This window comes from Protopterus annectens, chromosome 14.part0, assembly GCF_019279795.1.
Source record: "Protopterus annectens isolate FY-2018-M chromosome 14.part0, PAN1.0, whole genome shotgun sequence".
Classification (NCBI taxonomy): Eukaryota; Metazoa; Chordata; order Ceratodontiformes; family Protopteridae; genus Protopterus; species Protopterus annectens.
In genome coordinates this window covers 948,400,759-948,422,546 of record NC_056748.1, presented here as the reverse complement: position 1 = coordinate 948,422,546, position 21,788 = coordinate 948,400,759, and the positions used below count along the sequence as shown (strand labels likewise).

The window sequence follows — 21,788 nt, the reverse complement described above, 5'->3', positions numbered from 1 at the left end:
GCATTACTTTACGCTGCATCAAACTTTGTATTACCTCAAAAAATCATAAGGATGCTCGGAAAAATACTTAAGCGTGCAACCTTCTGTCGGACTGCACCCTACTTCTGTACATTATTTCTTTCTTGACTTTGTAAGGTATGAATCATAGCTTCATTCTTATTTCCGTAACCGTTTATTACTACAACGCGCTGCACAACATAAACAAGTTATCTCTCAACTATGTGATAAGTTCATCCTGGTGCAGGAAGAAAGCAGTGATTGGACAGCATGAAGCGGACGAAGAGCCCTGATTGGCCAGGCTGCTTTACATGAGTAGCAGCGCCTGGCTGTAAAGTTGGACTTTTGTGCTGGGAGCTTAGAGCTACTTCAAGTGTACAACCAAGTTATAGCAACAGAGGGAGAGGGGGTGTAAGGACAGGGAAGCAAATCGTCTAATATTTTGGTCATCTTTTTTATGACGGCTCATCGGTTGTGAAATTAAGAAAACAGTTGGGAGCATCCAGCAGAGGCATATTATGCTGCAAGATTTTATTTTAACTCAAGAGTACGCAGGCTGCTAAAGTTAATTTAGCTCTTTCCAAGTGTGCCAAGCATCCAGATGTGTCCACTCATTCATCCAGGAGGACGAAAGGTGAAGAACTCGCACAAGTGGAATACTTATTAATAGTAAAAATATTGCGTACAAAAAGTCCACAACTGGTTGAAAAAGAACTTTTCCTCTCTCTGTGTCCATCCTTCGGAATAGTGGTGAAAGCTTGAAGACATCCTACAGTGCACTAAGGTTTGCTTTTGTTTGAGAATCAAGTTTAAAAAGGTTGCATTATATTTATCTCACTCTAAGGAAAACAGACAATATAAACGTACATATACTGTTTTCTGCTATTGAAGCACAAGTGAGCGGCTGGGCATGAAGACAGCAGGGGTGCCAGTATTTCTAGTTTTGATAGCAGTGACACAGGTGATTGATGCAAAAACACAGACTCAAAGTGTCCGAAGGCAGCAGCAAGCCATATCCGATGCCAATGACTGGGTAACCGAATGGCACTTGGAGGACGCATTTGCACCAAGGTCTCCTGGAGTCCAGGATGTGGTGTCAGCGCACATGTTCAAGCTCTATGACACGTACAACCGGGAAGGGAAAAGAATAAGAGATGGCAATACAATCCGAAGCTTCAGGGCGCACTTGGGTAAGGATTTCTCATGCCAGATACACGCCTCCAATAGATCAGGTTGTACTAATACAGCTTCAGAGTAACCCAATGATTAAAATAAAACTAGGTGCAGGAAGTCTTTTTTTTCTAGCAGACATTCATTGTGTCTCGGACTTTTAAACATTTTAAGAAGGTGTAGTGGACCACGAATAAGTCATTGCTAATTTCCTGAACTTAAGAAAAATGGACGCAACTTGTATAAAAGAAAGCAGACAAAATACAGCGGCATACAAAATAAAAAAAAAATAATAGTACCGGCTTTCATAGGGGAAAAACGCAGTATGGGTTATTAATGTGTGCATTACTTATTGTTATTTAATTTAGTAAGTAAAGCTTCTTATACCTTCCTTCAGTGTGTGTGTGTGTGTGTGTGTGTGTGTGTGTGTGTGTGTGTGTGTGTTGGGGGGCGGGGGGCATCTGGCGTTTCAAAGGATTACATTTAGCGCCATCTGTCGAAATACAAGAGAAAGTACAGCATGGATGTTAATTATATCCCTGATCGCATTTCTCCAATATAATCTGTATGTGGAAAAAAAAACTAGGAAAATACAAATCGCAGGTCTGAAACAAAGTCATACATTCTTCATGCAGTACTGAATGAGTATGCCCATTAGCTTATTTTCAGTAATAACCTGTTGAGCCTTTGGACCAGATATAGGAGTTGCTAACCCACATACATTACAAAGAGGGAAGTGTAGGAATCAAAGTCCTGCATGTAAGTGTGGCTGTCACATTTTACTTCTCACAGCTTACTAGTAAATTGTCTCCCTTCTCCCTAAACTTAAATTGTTGCTTTTTTCTGCGTCGTTTATCCAGACATTTTTGATATTTGGAGTTTATGTCCTATATATACGCGTGTGTGTGTGCATTATGGTTTACAATTTCCTTACAACAGGTCATTATGACACAGGATGAACTTCTTTCTATATACCAAACTGTAGGTCTTCTTGTTAGTCTTTTGTAAGACAGAAATACAATAAGTTATTGTGCAAATTGTCAGGTTAAAAACATCTTTTACATGGTTTACAGCACAGAATATCATCTAATGCAATCAGCATTGCTAGTCTAATATTTAAGATCGCTTAGTTGAGTCAACATACAGTGGCGGTGAGCTAAAGAAGGGGTGAAAAAAACCTGCACCGCCGAAAATTGCACTGCATTGGAAATAGTGTTGCATTACAAAAGGTGGTGATCTGGACAAACCAGGCCTGTGTGTTTGTGAATTATTTAATCGTAGTGTATTTACAACACCACCACTGAAATATGCATTCGCTACAAGTCATTATAAAATATAAGGGCGTGAAAGTTAATACATGTTCAATTCAAACATTTCAGGCTGTACTGTAGCTGTTAAGTCAGCAGAAACATAACTCCAGTATACTTTTGGCTATCATTAGCATGTTAAGCTTGGGGCTAGGTGGTCTTTGCTGATGTTCCTGTTAAAATATTAATGGGCAGAGGAACTGTTTACTTTACTGGATTAAGTTTACATAAATATGCTTAATTACTATGGCATGTGTAAACAAATATGGCTCACTTTCTGATCTTTGCCTTGAATATGACTTTAGCTGCTCAGAATTTTAATGTTTTGGAACAGTGAGTATGTGTGTGTGTGTGTGTGTGTGTGTGTGTGCAAATGAAGATAAATTATTTTATAATTTTTGAGATATTACACACACACACACGTGTATGTATATATATATATATATATATATATATATATATATATATATATATAAAATGTGTGTGTGTGTGTGTGTGTGTGCGGACAGCATTTGTTATCTGGAAGCCCCTCGTGTCATCACAAATCATCTCCCCCCACACATTTTTAGTCCTGTGTTTCTAACAATTGATGTGTGTGGAAAAATCATTCTCATGTCTATCCCAAGTTACTTATGAATTTCAGAAAGAAAAATGGCAGTCGTTCAAAATGAGGCTGCATTGAGCAACCATTGCTATGCCCAGTCAACCACTGTAGTGTATTCCAATGCCATTTTCTGGAACTCCACTGTAATTTTATTATAATGCAGAGTATTACATTACTTTCCATCAGTCTTTACTTTGTTATTTGTTTACCTAGAGGTATGATTCTTTTGGTAGATCTTCAGTACATGCTGATGACTTTATGTTGTTTTATCTATGGGATATGGGATGTCATACCGTAAGTATTTTGGCCAAGTTCCATAAATGTGTTCTTCATTACTGCGTACTAGGATGCTGTTTTGCTTTCTTATGATCATCTGATAGTCTTATACAATATGAAATTGAGAATGATGCCTGCAGTGTTTGTTCTGGTTGAAAATGATCAAGATGGGATCATTTTACCTACCAAATTTATGAAGCATTCATTTTATAATCACTGCAAGGCAGTCCAATATTATGGTAACTGAAATAATGAGTGGTCTGCTGAGGTTAATACCCTTATATAGGCTTGCACTTTATTTCTCCCATGATGGGCTTTTATCCTGAGATAACAGTTATTCAATTATTATAAAGGAGGTTCTTCCATTTTATCTCTCTTTAAAGTACTTAATTACTTAACCTGCATATCCCCTTCTAATACTTTACTGTAAGTACTGTACCTACTTGTAGTTAGTACAACCAATTTACTATAGCATTACTACTTTTCTATTAACACTCAGACTAGCTTTTCCTCTCTAATACCTCATTCTAATGTATTTCTTAAATTATCCATATCTTATACACCATTCTTTTACCTGTAAATTCTCAATACAATGCTTGTATATTAACATTTGTTAATATCAATACACATTTGATTATTCTGACATCTATGCTATGTATTCACTCAAATTGCATCATAAAACTTGTTATTGTAAATGTTGATTGCATTATATTTGTGACCTTGGAGCTTTTCTCCCTGGGTTTCACTGAAAAAGGGTAGCTGTAGCCATTTGGACTTTCCCAGCAAACAAATGTCAATGAATCAATCAATCAATACAAAACAATAAATAAATGTTGTTTCTAAATGTTTCTGTTTTTGTCTTAAATGGATAATACAGAGCAGAAGCTTTATCACTGAGAAACATTATATTTAAAAGGATACAGCATGTAGTGTACCAAATGAAAGGTTTGAGCCCCATTATTCCACCGAGACCATTCCTACTGTGCAAAGAATGTGTTTTTTTAATTATTATTTTTCCTAATTATTTGCTTTAGATCTGATGACTGAGAGTCAGACTGAAACAAGTCTGCTTTCCAGTGGTTGTGTGCGTCTGCTTGTGTCTGAGTGAGTGATGCTCTGTTGCTATATTTATATATGCATCCTTTTATTACCATAGAGGGAAATTGCCTGACAAATACAGGCTGCAAAGCACATAAGCCAAACATCTGAGGAAGTGATTCAAAACCATAAATCCATTGCATGGTTATTTTTAGTGAACAAATCAAGATGTTAGAAAAAGAAAGTCTTTCAGACTTATAAACTAAATGAGCTCTTTCAGCAAAACTGATAAGTTATTGTGGCAGGAAAAATGTTTCTTGTAATTTAGAACATCAAAAGGAATGACATATAGATAATAACAGATAACATATAATATTAATTCTATAAAGTAGGTTTAAGAGTAGAATTATTCACGTGACAGTACAATCTTCCAAAATCAAATATACATGTCTTAATAATACAGAAAAGCAATAGATTTTTAGTGACACATTTGCTAGAGAAAATAATGTCGAGCAGAACAGAAACCTGCTATCAGACTTTATTGGTAAGAAAATTATATACAAGTTAGTGTAACTGACAAAACCCTCTAGCTGCAGCATATAACTTTCTAAAGAAATAAAAACACAGCTATAAAATAACAGTATGAAAAACTCCCATTTGGCTAAACTTAGTTTACTAAGTTTATTAAGTTAGTAGACTTAGTTGGTCAGAATCAAAAGCCTAATTTAGCCATGTTAATCATTTTAAACTGCATGAATATTCTTAAACCTCAATGGAACAAAAATACAGTACTTGAAAATAATTTCTGATTTCTTATTTTTAAAACTTGTATAAAAGTTAGCAGCCATAGTACTTGTGACATTGCTTGAATCCCTAGAAACAAAGCTGCTGCTGACATGAATACTGGCAGAGTTCTCTGCTTTTACTGTACTAAGCACATGGGTTTGTGACTGTCTGTTGAATTTTAGGTATAAATACGCTGAAATGTGTTAAATTAAGCTGTCTGATTTAGAAAGAATTGCTGTGACTGGGAAACAGACCAGGAGAAGAGAATAATTGTTATGAAAAGGAAACCTACCCGTGCATGAAGGAGCAATAAAATGCATTGCCACAGTATGTATCCCACGTAACTGGGTTTGATTACCTCACCATGAGCATATTTATTGATGGTAAACAAATCCATTACCTAGGCTAAAGCTTTTAGATTACATTGAAAACAACATGAAATTTTGCCTAATAGGTTTGCTTTACTATGTAAAAAGAACAGTATAATGCTGCTGAAAACATAAAAGAAAACCCCAAACAGAGTCATGGAAACAAGAATAAAAAACAATGTGAACGGGGGACTGTGTTCAAGAAAGACCCTTATTTTGCCAGTATTTGTCTTTCTATATTCCTGTAGTGTTCTCTTGAAAGAAGAGAAGTAAAAGTTCATACTGTCAAAACTATTTCCTTAGCGGTGGTGGTGGTGGTGTGCAGTGATATACTGTTTATCAGTTCTGCACAGTCTGCTGTCCTTTTTGCAATTCACCAACTGCAGGAATTGTGCAGTGATAAAAACAGAACATGCCAAAGGTACTATGTGTGTTGTACATACTTAGCCCTAGTAATGGTCAGCACGTCTACTCAGTTTTGCTAAAAAATAAGGTAGCAGGAGCAGAAAACAGTAATTGAATAAAAACATTAGACTTGAATTTTAAAATATTAACTGTGAAAATGAAAGAATGCAATTATACAGCATTGCTTGGGAAATGGGAAGATCGATTCATAGCAGGGATAGGTGTGCTTTACGTTTCTGTGGGTGACTTGCATAACATGCCACATTCCTACACCTGATGCTGTGGACATTGTAGTAGCAGTGATGAGAGTAGAGTAGGTGTGTGTGGTCAGTGCATTGTGATAGTGCGTTAGTCCCTCTTACCACCTCACACCAAATGTGCTAGCTCTAGCTGAGTGTTTAACTGCTGTGAAGCAACACATGACTGCCTCCTAATGCAGGTTGCAATCTCTGATTTCGTCACAGAATCAGTAGCAGAACTATTCATGAGAGTGATATATATGTAGGACTGAATGTATTTTGCTCACTGTACGTTACTACCAGGAGACCTTTGTCCTTTGCCAAGGGATGCAGTGATGAGGGAGATTATTTTACCTTGAGTGCCATAACCTAGGAGTTGGTTATATCAAGGAAGGGAGTGAATGGGTGCCATGGTCTCCTGTATAGGGATGTGGTGGGTCAGCCTTGATGAAAACAGCACTATATGTCAAAAAAATGCAAAGCTACTTTCAAAGAGTTTATCTTTCGTATTTTTTTCCATTCTGGTGCTGTGAGTGTGATGACATTTTCTGTAGCAGCATGTTTTTTTGCTTTTGAAATAGGGATTCACTGTGTGCATATCAAGTTGCTGGCCACTGCTGAATAGATAAATAGTTTAGTAATCAAAAACTGGCATGTAAACAGCAAACAGAAGTCCCTACCATTTTATCGTACCTACATCAAAGTCAAATGCTTGAGCAGGATAGAGTGGATCCAAGGAGAAAATGCAAATGGTATGAGCCTGAAACAATGCTATGCATCATATAAAAAGTCAGCAAAAGCAGAAACTTGAGGAATCAATAGAAAATATATGAGTGGATAAAGATATGAATGTCCTGATCTTTGCTATCAGTGTGCAGCCCAAAACATTCTAGCAGCAGATCTTGTATACAATTTGTCATGAAATACCCAAAGAAAAGAAAGTAATTTTATGCTATGAATGTGGTACATTTTTAAATGTTGTACTCCATCTTTTTAAGCAGAGTAGCGGCATTCTGTGAAAGTGGAATGAAAGGACAACTATAGTCTTGGGTCCCCCTTTATGTTTCATGTAGTAAAAAGAAACAAAATAGCAACTGGTTGTGTATGATTTCCTGAACGTCATACTCGAATGGGTAGCTTTTTCATTTTAGTAGCATTTTTTCAAAGTAAAAATAGGAATTTAGATGCATTGATCCCTTGGGCATAAGAACTGTTGTAGAATATACATTGTTTTATAACCAGTGACATTTGCACAAAAGTAAGATGGACACAGTACTTTGAAAGATAAAACTGATAACAGAATGAGTATGTAGTCTGCCACAAAGACAGACAAAGTATGTGTCTACAAGATTTTTTTATGTTTTCTTGACTGGTATCACTGCCATACAGGAGCTGTGAGAGTCTTTACAGATTTTTATAGTGGAACACTTACAGTGGCTTTTTAGTTTCTTTGGTATTTCATTTTATCTGTAATATAAATCGTGATGTAAATCAGTGAGGCTACAGATGCAGGACTTTTTGCGGCATAGCATTATAGATGTGAAATATGGTTTACTATTAAAATCTCGAAAGTGAAAATAAAAAAGGTACTTATGAGCAAAGTGTTTCACTGAAAGTACACATCACCTAATGGCCCTAATGTCGAAAAACAGCTGTTAATGCCAAAAATGTTGAACATAACATTTTCGGCACTTAACAGCAATCCCATCCTTCCCGTAACTCCCTAACTGGGAAACCTAACATCCTGTTTATGCAGGGGGGCAAGCCCCCCTGCACCCCCCTGTGGGGGGCTGCGGCCCCACCCCCCAACTATATATTCCAAACCCGAGATCGCACTACAGTGAGGAAAGGGATGTATTTCCCTTACCGCACTTTACCGCGATCCCTGTACATAATCGAACATTATAGTTGCGAATGCACAGACCATTCGCAAATATTCCATTTAATTACATGGCTGGCACACATATGAACTATTCGAACATCTGTTGTTCGGAAAGTTCATAGGCGTGCAATGCTACACTGACTTTTTAATAGTAAACTGTGAAATACAAACATAGCAGTTGAAAAAACAGACTCCTTAGTCTTTGTGATCCTCATCAAATGACTCTCATTTCAAGAAAGAGGCTCACTTCTTAGGTCGAATCATATTGCTAAAGAGAGGATGAAGAATCTGGATTTATTACAATGATTTGTACTATGTCTTAAGTTGTTTGCTATTTTGTAATTTTAGTATGTATTCCACCAGATTCTATACCCACATTCTCTGTCTTAGTTTGTATTCACACTTTGGTAGAATAATATATGAATTTTATTTTAACCAGAAATGCTCATGGAAACTAGATATTTTTCATCAGAGATTACTCTAAAAACTGGGAAATTAAGTAACTAAGTGGTACAAAGTAGCAAATTGTATACAGTATAATATTGTACTTTCTTTTGATACTGTGCCAAGAATAACAGCTGCTGGGTCACCACATGCTGGTGGGATGATTTCTGGAATAATGATTTATTTCTCTGATGAAATACAATAAATTCTTGGAATCTTTGTGATATCTGCTGTATGGAGATGGGGGCTAGTGTGCCATAATTAGTTTCCCCACAGGACACCTCAATTTTTCCAGTTTCCGTTAATATTCTCAGTGTATGGTATTTCACGTAGGAGTGGTGAGGTGAGTCAGAGAAGATATTAATCCTTCTCACATTTATCTTTTATGTAAATATGACTAATATCAAATGAAAGCTATTACTATATGCACATATCACATGGTAAAATTAAGTGAAGATGCAAAATGGAAACCTAGAAACTTTGGCAACTTAAAAGGCAGGACCAAATAACAAAAAATAACTAATTCATGCCTATTCATTATTTAGACAGCAGATACTTATTGCCAAAAGTCAAAGAGGACCTTTTCAGTGAACATGTATAATTCACACGAGTGTTGTACATTAAACAGACAGTCCAGTTTGAAGGTCTCAGCAGTGTATACCATATTGTTTCAGCTTTTTGAAGGACTTACACTCTTCAAAATTTCTACATTTGTATATAGAATGAGTCATGTAAAAGTAGGTACCCCGTTCATTAGATATTTTGTCAGTTGACAGTTTCTACACACCTTTGAAATAACTGGAAAGGGTTATTGTTTCTAATACACTGACAACATACAGAGGAAATTCTGAAAGGGAGAATGAAGTTCATTATCTTAAGAGTCAGCCATTAGGTATTCAGATATACAGAGCACAGACAACTCTTTTTTTCTGATTAGTATGAGATAAGTGCCTACATTTGTAAGGACTAAGGCAAAGCAGTGTGCAGCTCCAACCAGTGTAACCTGAAAGAAATCTTTAAGTCAGTCTGGAAAACTGGATTTGCTTGTAGATTTATTGCACAGAGATAGCTCTGAACAGTGACTTTAGCTCCTGCTGTTTTTTTTTTTTTTTATGTTTTTAGGCTGCATAATGAAATTAAAATCTAGAGAATATTTCTCTAAATAGAATTCTTTACATATTCCAATCCCCTAAAGGAAACTAGCCATGAAGAAGATACATCAAATGACAGATTTTAATGCAGGAGGCAAAACTCTTCACATCTCTAACCCTAGAAGATGGTGATGCCCTTTATGCTCCCTGTTTCCTATTATAATCAGTTTAGTTTGAAAGTCTCTGCAAATTAGATAAAGAAAGAAGACAACAGCTATGACAACTTTACTTTGCAAAGTACTAATCAGAAAATTGCAGTTCACAGTAGCTTTAAATGGACTTGCACCAAATTGTTTTACTTTGGGTAACCACATCAGACTATGGATAGCAAAATGTTGCTAAGATGATACAAGTCCGATAGCTGTCATATGGTGGCATATCTGTGCAGTTTTAGTGATTAAATGTAATTAGATGTGTGGGTGAAATTCAAAGCATTCCAATGAAAAACAGCTGCTTATTTTAAAATATACTATAGGTAGTTAAATATTATCACATTTCTATCATTACAAGTTATGAAGAAACTAGACTAAATAAATACTGGGTTCTGTAGTTAAAAAATACAGCTTTTGTGGAGCATTGCTACTAAACCGATGACCTGTCAAAGGAATATTTGAGTTGTGAATACTATACTATAGACACATTTGAAATGCTACAATCCCCCATTAACTTTATACACGTTATTTCCTACAGAATATTAATGAAAAACTGGACCCATTAAATAAGACAAGGTTACATTCACTGGCAGAGAAGTATTTATCAGTGCAGTGCAAGTGAGCACTGTTTGAGAAGTAGCATAAATACAAGAGAAATCCTGCTGGAAGTTGGGCTGGAATGTTTCAGCACCAGTTCAGTAGTCTCAGGGAAAGATACAGACTAGAGTCCAACATTCTGGTTTTGTGCCCTAAAGAAGGTGAATGTAGAAAGTGTAATAAACTGTTTTCAGAACTCACTGATTGTTATCTGTGGGTTGATATTATTGTTGCATGCTATTTATGTCACCAAAATCTTTACTGCATTTTACACAGCAGAGATGAAATCAGTTATGATGAAGAAAATGAAAAGCTATGTCTTAAATTGAGACTGTGACATTTTAACTAAAGACACTCCACCTTAACACAACCACAGGTATGACACTCCACCTTACCACAGCCACAAGTATAGTGGCATACATTATTGGAAGTAGTTGTCAGGTGAAGGCTCAGTAGGAAAGAGGATTACTGTTCAACAGTCTGAATGCATAAAGGTACACTGGAAGTAAGAAATGTTCTGATATAGAAAAAATACAGTACTGTTGATTATATGTTCAAAAAGTTTACTTGAATAATTTTATTGACAAAAAAATATCCATCATTTCTGTTGCTTCTGTTGTAAAACATAAAATGTTTAGTGCAAGGATTGTGGCTTCTGTTGCAGGCCGTTTCTGTAAAAAATGGGTCATGGCTCATGAGCCTTGAGTCATACATATGGATAAACAGCAGATGGTTCTGTTTTGGATTTGGGACTGTTCCTCAAATTTTCATTTGCTTAGATCCTTTCTGATGAATATATATATATATATATATATATATATATATATATATATATATATATATATATATATATATATATATATGTATATATATATATATATATATGGGCCTACTTCACTTGCTTGAAAGCTCACTAGACTGAAACTCATTTCACAGAGCACACTTCACTGAAAGCTCACTTGATTGAAAGCTCACTTGACTGAAACTCATTTTGTTGAAAGGTATATGCCCTTTTCCCCATTGTAGTGCGATCCTGGAGTTAATATATATAGTAAGAGGTGGTGGGGGGCACTGCCCCCCACATTGGGAGTATGGGGGGGGCAAAGCCTCCCACCTATTTTATACATTTTAAACCATATACATGGATACTTACAACTATAATGAATAACTCTTTTTAGAACACAATATATACCCAAACTATGCGGGGAGCTATGCCCCCCCACACTCCCAAATGTGGGGGGCTGTGCCCCACCCCCCTTTCTATATATACTAACTCCAGGTTCACACTGCAGTGGGGAAAAGGGCATATACCTTTCAACGAAATGAGTTTCAGTCAAGTGAGCTTTCAGTGAAGTGTGCTCTGTGAAATGAGTTTCAGCCTAGTGAGCTTTCAATCAAGTGAAGTAGACCCATATATATATATATATATATATATATATATATATATATATGGATCTACTTTCAGTTAACAAAACTACGATCTACTGAACGCTAAAAACACGAGCTGACTATACTGAAAGCGAAAGCTGACTTTCACGGAAACCTAAATTGCAGAAGCCCAGATTAACGAAACACGCTTTAACACTGTAAATAGGAGATACCACTTTAAATAGAATAAGGAAGTGGTTCTAGCTGTTGCAATGTACCGGTATCTACTATGGCAGGTGTGTGCAGACTTGTTCCTGGAGTCCTGGGTGAAATATATTTTACAGGTAAATAATAATGAGGAGGTGCAACCTCAATTGTGCCAAGTTATGGATATATTTAGAAAGCTTTTGGAGATCATGGTACAGTGGGGCTAAGGATTTCCCCACTGTAGTGTGATCTCAGAGTTGGTATATATCAGCAGCAGGGGTGTGGGGGCACAACCCCCCAAATGAGGGGGTGCAGGGGGGCTTACCCCCCTGCATAATGTAGTGTGGTGTATTTGTTGTGGTTTGTTTTATTGTTTTGTACAATGTAGTCCGTGGAACTGGGTTTTGGTGATGTAGATTTCAGCATTGTTAGTTTCCTTGCAAGTGAGCTTTCGGTTTAGTGAGCTTGTGGTTGTGCCGTTTGGTGGATTGTACTTTCATTAACTGAAAGTACATCCATATATTTTAAAGTAGTGTTGCTGAAATGAATGATAGTATCTGGGAAACCATACTGAAGATAAGCCCCAGATATCCTTTGTGATACAATGTGCATTCCTCAACCTCCACTGTATTATAATCAGACATGATTTGTACGTATGAAAAACATATCATGCTTCTATGCAGCAATATGTCTGAAAGGCAAATGGTAGGCAAAATGACCATTCCATCAGAATCCAGTCAGTTGTGTTTAGGAAATTTAGGAGTTGATCGAATTGTTTCTTGGATTTGACTGCTGACTGCTTTCCTTAAGGCATGTCTTCAAAACAACTGAAATTTCCTGTCTGCACATTAGTGATGAGTGGTCTTTTACTTGATACATTGTTCATATGAACACTAATGCCTGTCCAAGCAACCTTATACGTAAATGTGTTGAAGATGTGGAGCAAACTCATATTGATGTGCAACATCATTATAAAGCTACATGCCGCATGATGAGTGACGTCAGTAATCAGATGTAATGTAAAATTCATGTACATCTGGAGTACTTAAGTTTGCTAGTAATCCTTGTTAGTGACAAACCTGTTAGTCCTGATATTTACAGTTTCCTCTGACATATCAAAACCATGTAGATAGGCCATTCATCCACCATCCCCTTTTCCCCCCAAGTTTTGCACATGGGATAGGGGTGTCATTATCTGTAGTCAGTGTGGCTAGCCCTGTCATGGTTGCTCATCCACACCACAAACAAGCAATCATACTTATGGCCAATTTAGTGTGTCCACTTCTCATACAGCATGTCTTTGATCATGTATGAAAACCAGAACACCTACAGAAAACCAACACAAACACAGGGACGATATGCAGACTTTGCACAGGAGGTACCCCGGCCAAGAATGGAATCGGGAATCTTCTTTCTGTGGGGCTACAGCACTATCTGCTGTGCTACTGTGCCACCCAAAGACTTGTAGATAAGTGAAATGGAAATTGTGTTAATGGCTTATATAGTGTATGCAGCATGCATGTTACATGTGGGCATGCACGTGTGCACTTTACAATAGGTTAGCATCTTGTCTGTGATTAGTTTGTGGTTTGCACAATTATTACTGGGGAATTCACAGGTTGTGCTACAGTGCTGAATATGTTGGTATCATGAAAAAAAATAACAAATGCTCCTTTAATGTGTATGACTGTAAAATGCTGCTCAGTTGAGGTTGTCAATGTACCATTTTATTAAATGTAGACAGATAGCACACACACAGTCACACTAACATGAATTCACATACTTGTACATGTGAGGGCACACACACAGAGACACACCTCTGTTTTAGACAGGATTTCAGCTGTCACAATTATCACACCAAATGAAACAGATTTCACTAATTAAACAGAATAAATACATAGAATAAATATAGCAGCCATGCCTTTTATTAGGATCCAATATGGTTGTTTAGAAACAGACAACAGGATAAAATCATAACAAAGACATGCAGCTATATGCAAGTACATTTCGAAAGCTGGTCAGGAGATTCAGCATGCAACTTGAGACTCAATGCAAGCTACTTGTTCTTAGCACCACCTGCTGGCCCAACTAGCAGCCTAAGAAAAATAAATAAATAAACATCCATCTGGAGGAAGGTGGCAGCCCCATGCTCTATGCATGGTGTAGAACCACATGCCAACATTCCCAGTTTACTCCTATGATTTTTAAGCATAATGCATAGAAATTGGAAAATGTGGTTGGTGTGCTGCTTTGTGCAGCAACAGTATCTTCAATGTAAGTAAACCTGAGCTGTAGCTGCTTATTCAGCCATATGGCAGGCTGATGGGAGTCCTAGAACTACAAAATGACCTCACTGCCACCCTAGAACTACAAAATGACCTCACTGATACCCTAGAACTATAAAATGACATTACTGCCACCCCATGCTGCTGCTGCTCGCCAAGGTGCAAGTGAACATGAGATGGCTACTTTAAGATGCCTTGTGGTTCTACACAGTATGCTGCCGTCCTTTACTACCTATTGATGGAGGTCTTGTTATAATCACTATTTAAGGTGAAGCAATGAGCGAACCAATGTGCTTTAATGCTGAGCCACTCCATTTGTTTTATAAATGCTACCCAATATGCATCACTGTCTGCATATCCAAATCTGTTAAGGTTATGTAGGACCAAGCTGAGATAAATAAATGACTTATTATACATAATATATGATTGTTTTTATTTATACTGCACAGGTTATATGGCAACCATAACTTGGTACTTTACCATATATCTGCCCATGGTACAAAGTGAGTACTCTGTATGGATTAATACATTTCCTTTACTAATTTTGCCCTTTTTCTACAGTTTATGTAAAAGAATATGTATTCATTAAATTGTAACTCTTAAAGCATCCATTCATTCACTCTTCACAAGGGAGATGGAGTATGTCCTTGGAAGGCCCCAGCCCATTGTATCCTATTAAAACACATTTTTTTTCATATATAACATTCATGCATATTTTGAATATTTTCAACGTTAAGTCCTACCATGGAGCTGTGATTCTGTTGTTTGTCAAAATACTAAAGGGAGTATTTAAATTGCCAGAACCTGTTATAACTCAATTGGACACTAACTGAGCAGTATGAGGAATATATTCATTTAGTACTGGATTAGCTTTTTTATTTGTTATATTCTCAATGAGAGGGAATGCAAAGATATAATTTTCAGTCTCTGAACTGAACTGAAATTCAACAGCTGCACTTATTCAAAAATCCCTTCTGGAAATTGCACTCCAGATAGAGTCTAGCATAAGAACAGCTATATATTTCTGCAGATCAGTGAACTCTGCAAATATAAGGCCAGCACTGCATGTAAACTGACTCTACTTAAGCGAGGACAGGTGCAAGTGTGTGTAAATAAAACCACAATATAGATTTTTCTACTTGAGCAGATCCCATCCTGTTACTTCAAGTAGTGTTAGTCCATTCTAGAAAATGTGCACTTTCCTCAACCTCTTCTGCCTTTCCTAACACATGTATCTTTATTCACTGTATCTGTTTTTTGGCTTGTTGGTTTGTTTGTGGGCTCATCTAAGGTTGTTTTTTTCAGTGACCCAGGCAAAATTCATAAAAAATGCTGACAGACTATATAAATTGTGAAAAAAAAATGATTGCATGGATATAGAATTGTGTATTCTAACATAATTTCTTTAAAATGTGTTAATATTATATACATGTTTAAATGGATACACTAGACAATCTTAACGTACTGAAATGTCGAAATTCAGTACATCGAGGCCGAATAGTGGAAAGTGCAGTTAACCGAAACAACACTATGCCGAATCCGCAAATGTCGAATCCACCGCTATCATGGTGTCGCGTTCGTGATGTGTGGTGCGGTTTGTGGATTTATCTGGGGTTTCAGGTAAGTGTTGTGTGTTTGAGAATAATGGGTAGGGATTTTAGTGTGTGTGAGTGTGTGCGGTGGTGTTTTTTGTGTGTTTGTGTGTTTAGTGCGACCTTGGAGTTAGAATATATAAGTAGGGGGGTGTGGGGGTGCAGGGGGGCTTGCCCCCCTGCTTATAGGTAGGTTAAGTGTGTTTGTGTGTGTTGTTATGTTTGTTTAGTTAGGTAGGTGTATGTGTGTGTGATTATGTCCTGGTTTGTGTGTGTGTGTGAATGGTCGCGATTGTAGTATTCGTGATTGTGGGTTTTCGTGTATGTGGTTTTTCGACTATTCAGTCTCGAAATACTGAAATTCGACATTTCAGTGTTTCGAGATTGTACAGTGAATCCATTTAAATACAACTATATATAGTCAGTGAAAAGCATTGGTACAGTAGGGCATAGGTTAAACAAATGTTATAGATATAACAGATAGGACATCTTCACCTGGAAAAGGGCCTTGTGCTTGCTTATCTTGACAGCTTGTCCTATTATGAATCAAAGTGTCTCAACACAGTTATACATTTGTGGCAATAGTTTAAACTGAAAGCCATTACAAGAAGACCGTTGTTGCTCTTATTCTTCTATTTCAATCTTTTATAAATTACAGAAGAGTTTCAGGCTTTTTGTATCACATGTTTACCTGCGCTGATATGCATCACCTTTTGCAGATATAATCTACTTCCCTAAAACAGACTTCAAAATATCAACTTCAGAGACTTCCTTCCTGGTATGGATAGCTTTATGATAGTTTGGATGTAGTGAAATCTCATTTTGCACAGCAAACGTAGTAAATCCAACCTCATACTCCTGAATACCAGCCAGCCAAATCTAAGTTTCTAGAGACTTGCTATAGACCCCAAAGAACCGGCATAGTTTCCATGTGATCAGCTGCAATAAAGCAGTGGTATCTTGGATGGTGAATTGGTGGCAGGCACTCTACTTGAATGTCTGCTGATGATGATTTAGTGTATGCACCAAACACTTCTGATGAAAGTGTTTGGCTTGTACAATTGCTTCCTGGATCCTACGAGGTAAGCTGGCATCTTTGTGCTGTTGCTAATTGTATAACAAACACAATGAAAATAAATGTTTGCTTGTGTGTGTGTGTGTGTGTGTGTGTGTGTGTGTGTGTGTGTGTGTGTGCGTGCATGTATATGTGTAATTAGAGTTGAAGCATGGGCTATTTTTAAGACAAGAGAGGGATAAATGGAAGATAATGATTTATAGTCTGCAAATAATCTTCCAAGCTGAATGCTCAATCCTGAAATTTTGCATATTAGTTAAGTAGTGTGGATTATGCGTGTCCGAGGTGTGTCAGATGCACAGTATGGGTGATATCCTCAAGAGCAGTGGTAGGGCCTGGTTTTTCTTAACCACTTTCTTCCTCAAAAGTGAGGTAGTGCTCATATTTCTTGACCCCCTTTACTAGTCCCATCTGGGATCTGTCTTTTCATTTTATTTGTAAAATGATATACATTGTCTGCTCTCTTTTTTCACTGTACTCAGATAATTAAACAGACACTCTGTTGTGTTTTACTGTACATCACTCTAGTGTTGATTACATATGTCTGATGCACACTTTTACATAACCTTTTTTGGCATATCTGTCATCTATCTCCCATCTCTTTTCCCTTTTTTGTCATGTGGTATCTGACATATCTTATCTACAGTCTACACAGCTTTAACCAACACATGAAATTACACGCACTAATCACAAACAAGTGCACTCATTGCTTATCATTTCATGAAGTTTCATTTGTCATATCATTATATGTCTTAGACATAGTCATACTAGACTTGTTAAACAGACATCCCCATCCTTACTGTTACCACTTCTATGTGGTTTCTGTATTCATATGCTTTCATTGTCCCTGCACATTCATAAATATTCACTCACTAGGTCAATGCATGCACACACGAGTGCACACACACACACACACTCACACACACACACACACACACACTCACACACACACACACACACACAGACACACACACACACACACACTCACACATTCAAATGTCATTATTTGGTTAGTAGGCTTTTACATTTCTGTTGAAAAATTAAAATAAACAAATAGTCCTTTTACTGTTGTAACAATGTCCTCCTCATCTTCCCAACCTTCTCCCATCTTCAGTGTTCAGTACTGTCTTATGTTTCAGATTACTTTTCTTCTAGAACTGTCCAGCTTAGCTCCTGGATGACTGATCATAACCATCATATTCTAGAATTGTTAGTGATTTTGTATAACTATTTTCATTTCTTACCATACGGAGATTGATATATTATTTATAAAAAAAAATAAAAAAAAAAATAGACCAGGCCAAAAAACATGGGGGGGGGGCACCTTACATAATGCAACATTCTTTTCAAACTGCCACAATCTCTTCAGCTACTTTCTATTTTGTCTATGGTTATTTATTTCATTGGTAATACATTGAAACTGCAGACATATATATTGTATTTAAGCTTATTCATTCCTTCTCTGTCACCTCCTTACTACCAAACCAGCTGAAGCCATGGATAATTAAACTTAACTTCTTTCATTTAATGTATAATAATTTAAATATTTTTAGTAATTTACAGACCCTTAAAAATAATGTCCTGATCCTATTCAATTTGTGCATATGTTCAATTATCCAGCTCTCAACTTTGGCAACCATTTTATCGATTGATTGTATTCTTACCAATTTTCCACCTAGATCCAAATAAAATTTCCCACTTCCAGATGCCGTTAACAATCAGTGTTTTATCATATTTTTCTGATCTTTTATAAAATCAAGCCCCCACCTAGATTCATTAGCAAACAATCCATACTTCCATTTAAACATACTGTGCTATCAGATATTCTCCTTTAACACCTAATGAGTTAACTCATCCCTTTACTTCTGTGTTAAATTTGTCTTCCACATACAGAACACTCTGCTTTAAGTAACTCCTCTGTTACTTAGACTTGCTAAATTGTCAAGACATGCCCTAAAAGATAAGCTTAGGCCATACCTCTCACTTTGCAGACACTGAAAAGTTGGTACATCCAACCAAAAAAAAAATGGACATCTAATTAGCATAAAAATCGAATACCAAATAAATAATGATTCCTGCTTTTCATAGAAAAATAGGATACTGCTCAGAAACACATTAAAAAAACACTGACAAACATACAAAAATGATATAAAAATATGTACATTATCAAATAAACAATGTAATATCTGTAGACATTAATGAACTGTATTACAAAATTCTACTGCACAAGGTCATCTAATTTTGCTTCTGAAAAGTGAGATATAAGATGTGCACCCTAAATAATTGGCACTACCAGTATGAAGGCCATGTAATATGTTTTTTCCGTATACCAGACAGCTTTAAAAAGAGAGTGATGACAGAAGATTTAGATAATTGCATAAAGGGGTAAATCAGGCTTGAAAATAGGGACATGCCTCTAAAAATGTTTTACTGCTGCACACATTTGTACCCAAGTCTGAAAATAGGAACACTCCTCCAAAACAGGGAGGAGCTGAGAGGTCTGGCATAGACATAGAATGATAGATCATGAGAAATCATTTTAGTCACCCTCAGTCTTCTAGACAAGAATTCAAAAAGTTGTTAAATCATATAATTTTTTTTCACTGAAATTAACATTTTTATCAAATTCAAACACTTCTGAAAGTGTAAAAGCTCTTCCATTGCTCTCACACCCTCAACTTTCTGTGAGTCACATCCTTTTATATAATTAGATTGTTTTGTAACCTCTGTTTCTACTCGTCTTCACATCCTTTAACTTACTTGTCCTGACATCCATCTATTTCCAGTCTTCTCTTTCTCCCAAATCACATTCAAAGATTCCAACAAACTTCTAGCACTACCCAACAAACTATATTAGCTCAATACTTTTTTTTCTGAAAGTAAGTGCAAGCTTTATAGCCAAAAGTCTTAGTTTTATACATAACTTCTTACTCGTATTTTATATCATCTATACCCCCTCTAGACACATCCAGTTACATCCCTGCTTCCTAAAACCACTTTAATTGAAACACTGAAAGATCTAAGGCCTACATCTACTATTCTTGATCTTGGTAAACATCTAGAGAAAGTGGTTTCCTTCCACAGTTTGAAATTTACTAAAAACACTCCTAATTTCACATTATCTATGTGGTTTCTCTGCTAGTCAGGAACTGCTACAGTTTTCCTGGCAATTACAAATGCGGGATACAAAAAGGTAAGAAGTGAATCGCTTACACTATTTTATTCAAATCTGTGGAAGCCCCTGGATTTTCAGAAGGTCCTCTCACTTACATTGTGTTATTCAAATTGCTGGAAGCTCTTGCATTTTCAGAAGGTCCTCTCACTTGGTTTATCTCACTATCAGAACCTTTCAAACCTAGTTAATGTCTACACCCTCTATAAAAGGGCTCTTCATTCTGGCATCCTCCACTGTTCTGTATTTTAGTCACTATTTTTGTTGCTTGCCATAAATTATTTTCTATGCAACATTTCACACCTTGATAAGCTTTGCACTCTGAAAAGGTAGTACTTTCAGAATTCAGGGAATGGTTTGTTCACTGCTTAAAAGAAAGGTGTACATCTTTCTTTAGGAGAGGGACTGTAAATTAACACCTTAAAACTTAAATCATGCTTTTTGGGTCCACCTTATCCTGAGCCATAAAATGTAGGAATTCCATGAATATCACACTTACTGAAGTTCCTAAATTCAAATATCTGGACTTTTGACTGAAACGCACAGTTGCTGTACCATCTCACGCCACTCACACTTGTTGTTTAATTGTAAACTAAAATGGCATACTGGGCTCCTGTACGTAAAGCAGAAAAAGAGAGTTTCCAATGAGAAAAAAAGACCAAATTTCCTACCTCATGCATGCCATTCCATTGCTTACAGCTGACTTAGTCTTTAAGACTTTACATCTTAAGTAACTCAGAACAAAATTTCTCTCTTCATATCACTTTGTGCCAGCTACTGTGTCTCTCTCGACAAACAGATTGTGTAGCCGCATAAAAAGAGTCGGTCTTCTTTCTACCCTTGCTCCCTTACTTACAGATTGTCTTATAATAAGCTTTACCTTGTTTCCCCTCATAAAAACTATTTATAGCTTTGAATCTGTGCAATCAGGATTATGGATATCTTGGCTTTGTTATGCTCATTGCACCTTATTCAGCACTGAAAAAAATCTGCATTGATGGATCTTCTATATGGAACTCAGATCTAAAAGAAACTTGAAAATTCCTACACCAAAACTAATTTGGTGTGCATTTTGTATCATAAGTATAGTACTTTCACAACAGATAACTGTGTTGCTTCCTAATGAACAAACAAAACTATCATACATTTGCAGTATTTATATTTGTGTATTATCAAAACTGATTTTTAGTAGTGTTCCGTGTTGATGAAAATATCAAAGCTTGTCCAAAATGCATTTCAATTCAGCTCAGTTACTCCCAAATCAATGTTATGTTTTTTGTATGAAACTGCACCTGTATTACATTGAGTATATGTGTAATACAGCTGCAATTTCTCACAGCGACAAAGACATCCTTTCAAATAGCACTGTACAATGAGAGACATTCTTTTGATGTATTTCTGTAAGTGAGATATTAATAATATAAGCTGTAAAATTATGACTCTGACCACTTATGGAATCATACCTCTTTACTACTTGGTGCAAGAAGTTTTGACAAAGCCAAAAATGATGGGGTGATAAAGGCCTGAAAACAGGAGCAGATTTTAAATATTGCCTTTATAAAAGAAAGTTACTAGAATGACAGGATCTGTGTTAGCATGCATTTTCTGAAGGATTTAACTTTGAAACTGAAATGCATGTCATTATTTAGTTACTTCAGTCCTCAGTGATTTGC

General features: G+C 36.5%; 1 protein-coding gene across 1 annotated transcript in view; it reads left to right on the top strand.

Annotated features, from left to right (window-relative positions):
* Nucleotides 1-337: 337 nt before the first annotated feature.
* Nucleotides 338-21,788, top strand: part of LOC122789361 (growth/differentiation factor 10-like) — a 175,979-nt gene continuing 154,528 nt past the window's right edge. The window contains exon 1 of the mRNA XM_044056750.1: nucleotides 338-1,187. Within this exon, the coding sequence (XP_043912685.1) occupies nucleotides 908-1,187 (280 nt within the window). The 5' untranslated portion in view covers nucleotides 338-907. The remainder of the gene's footprint in view (nucleotides 1,188-21,788) is intronic.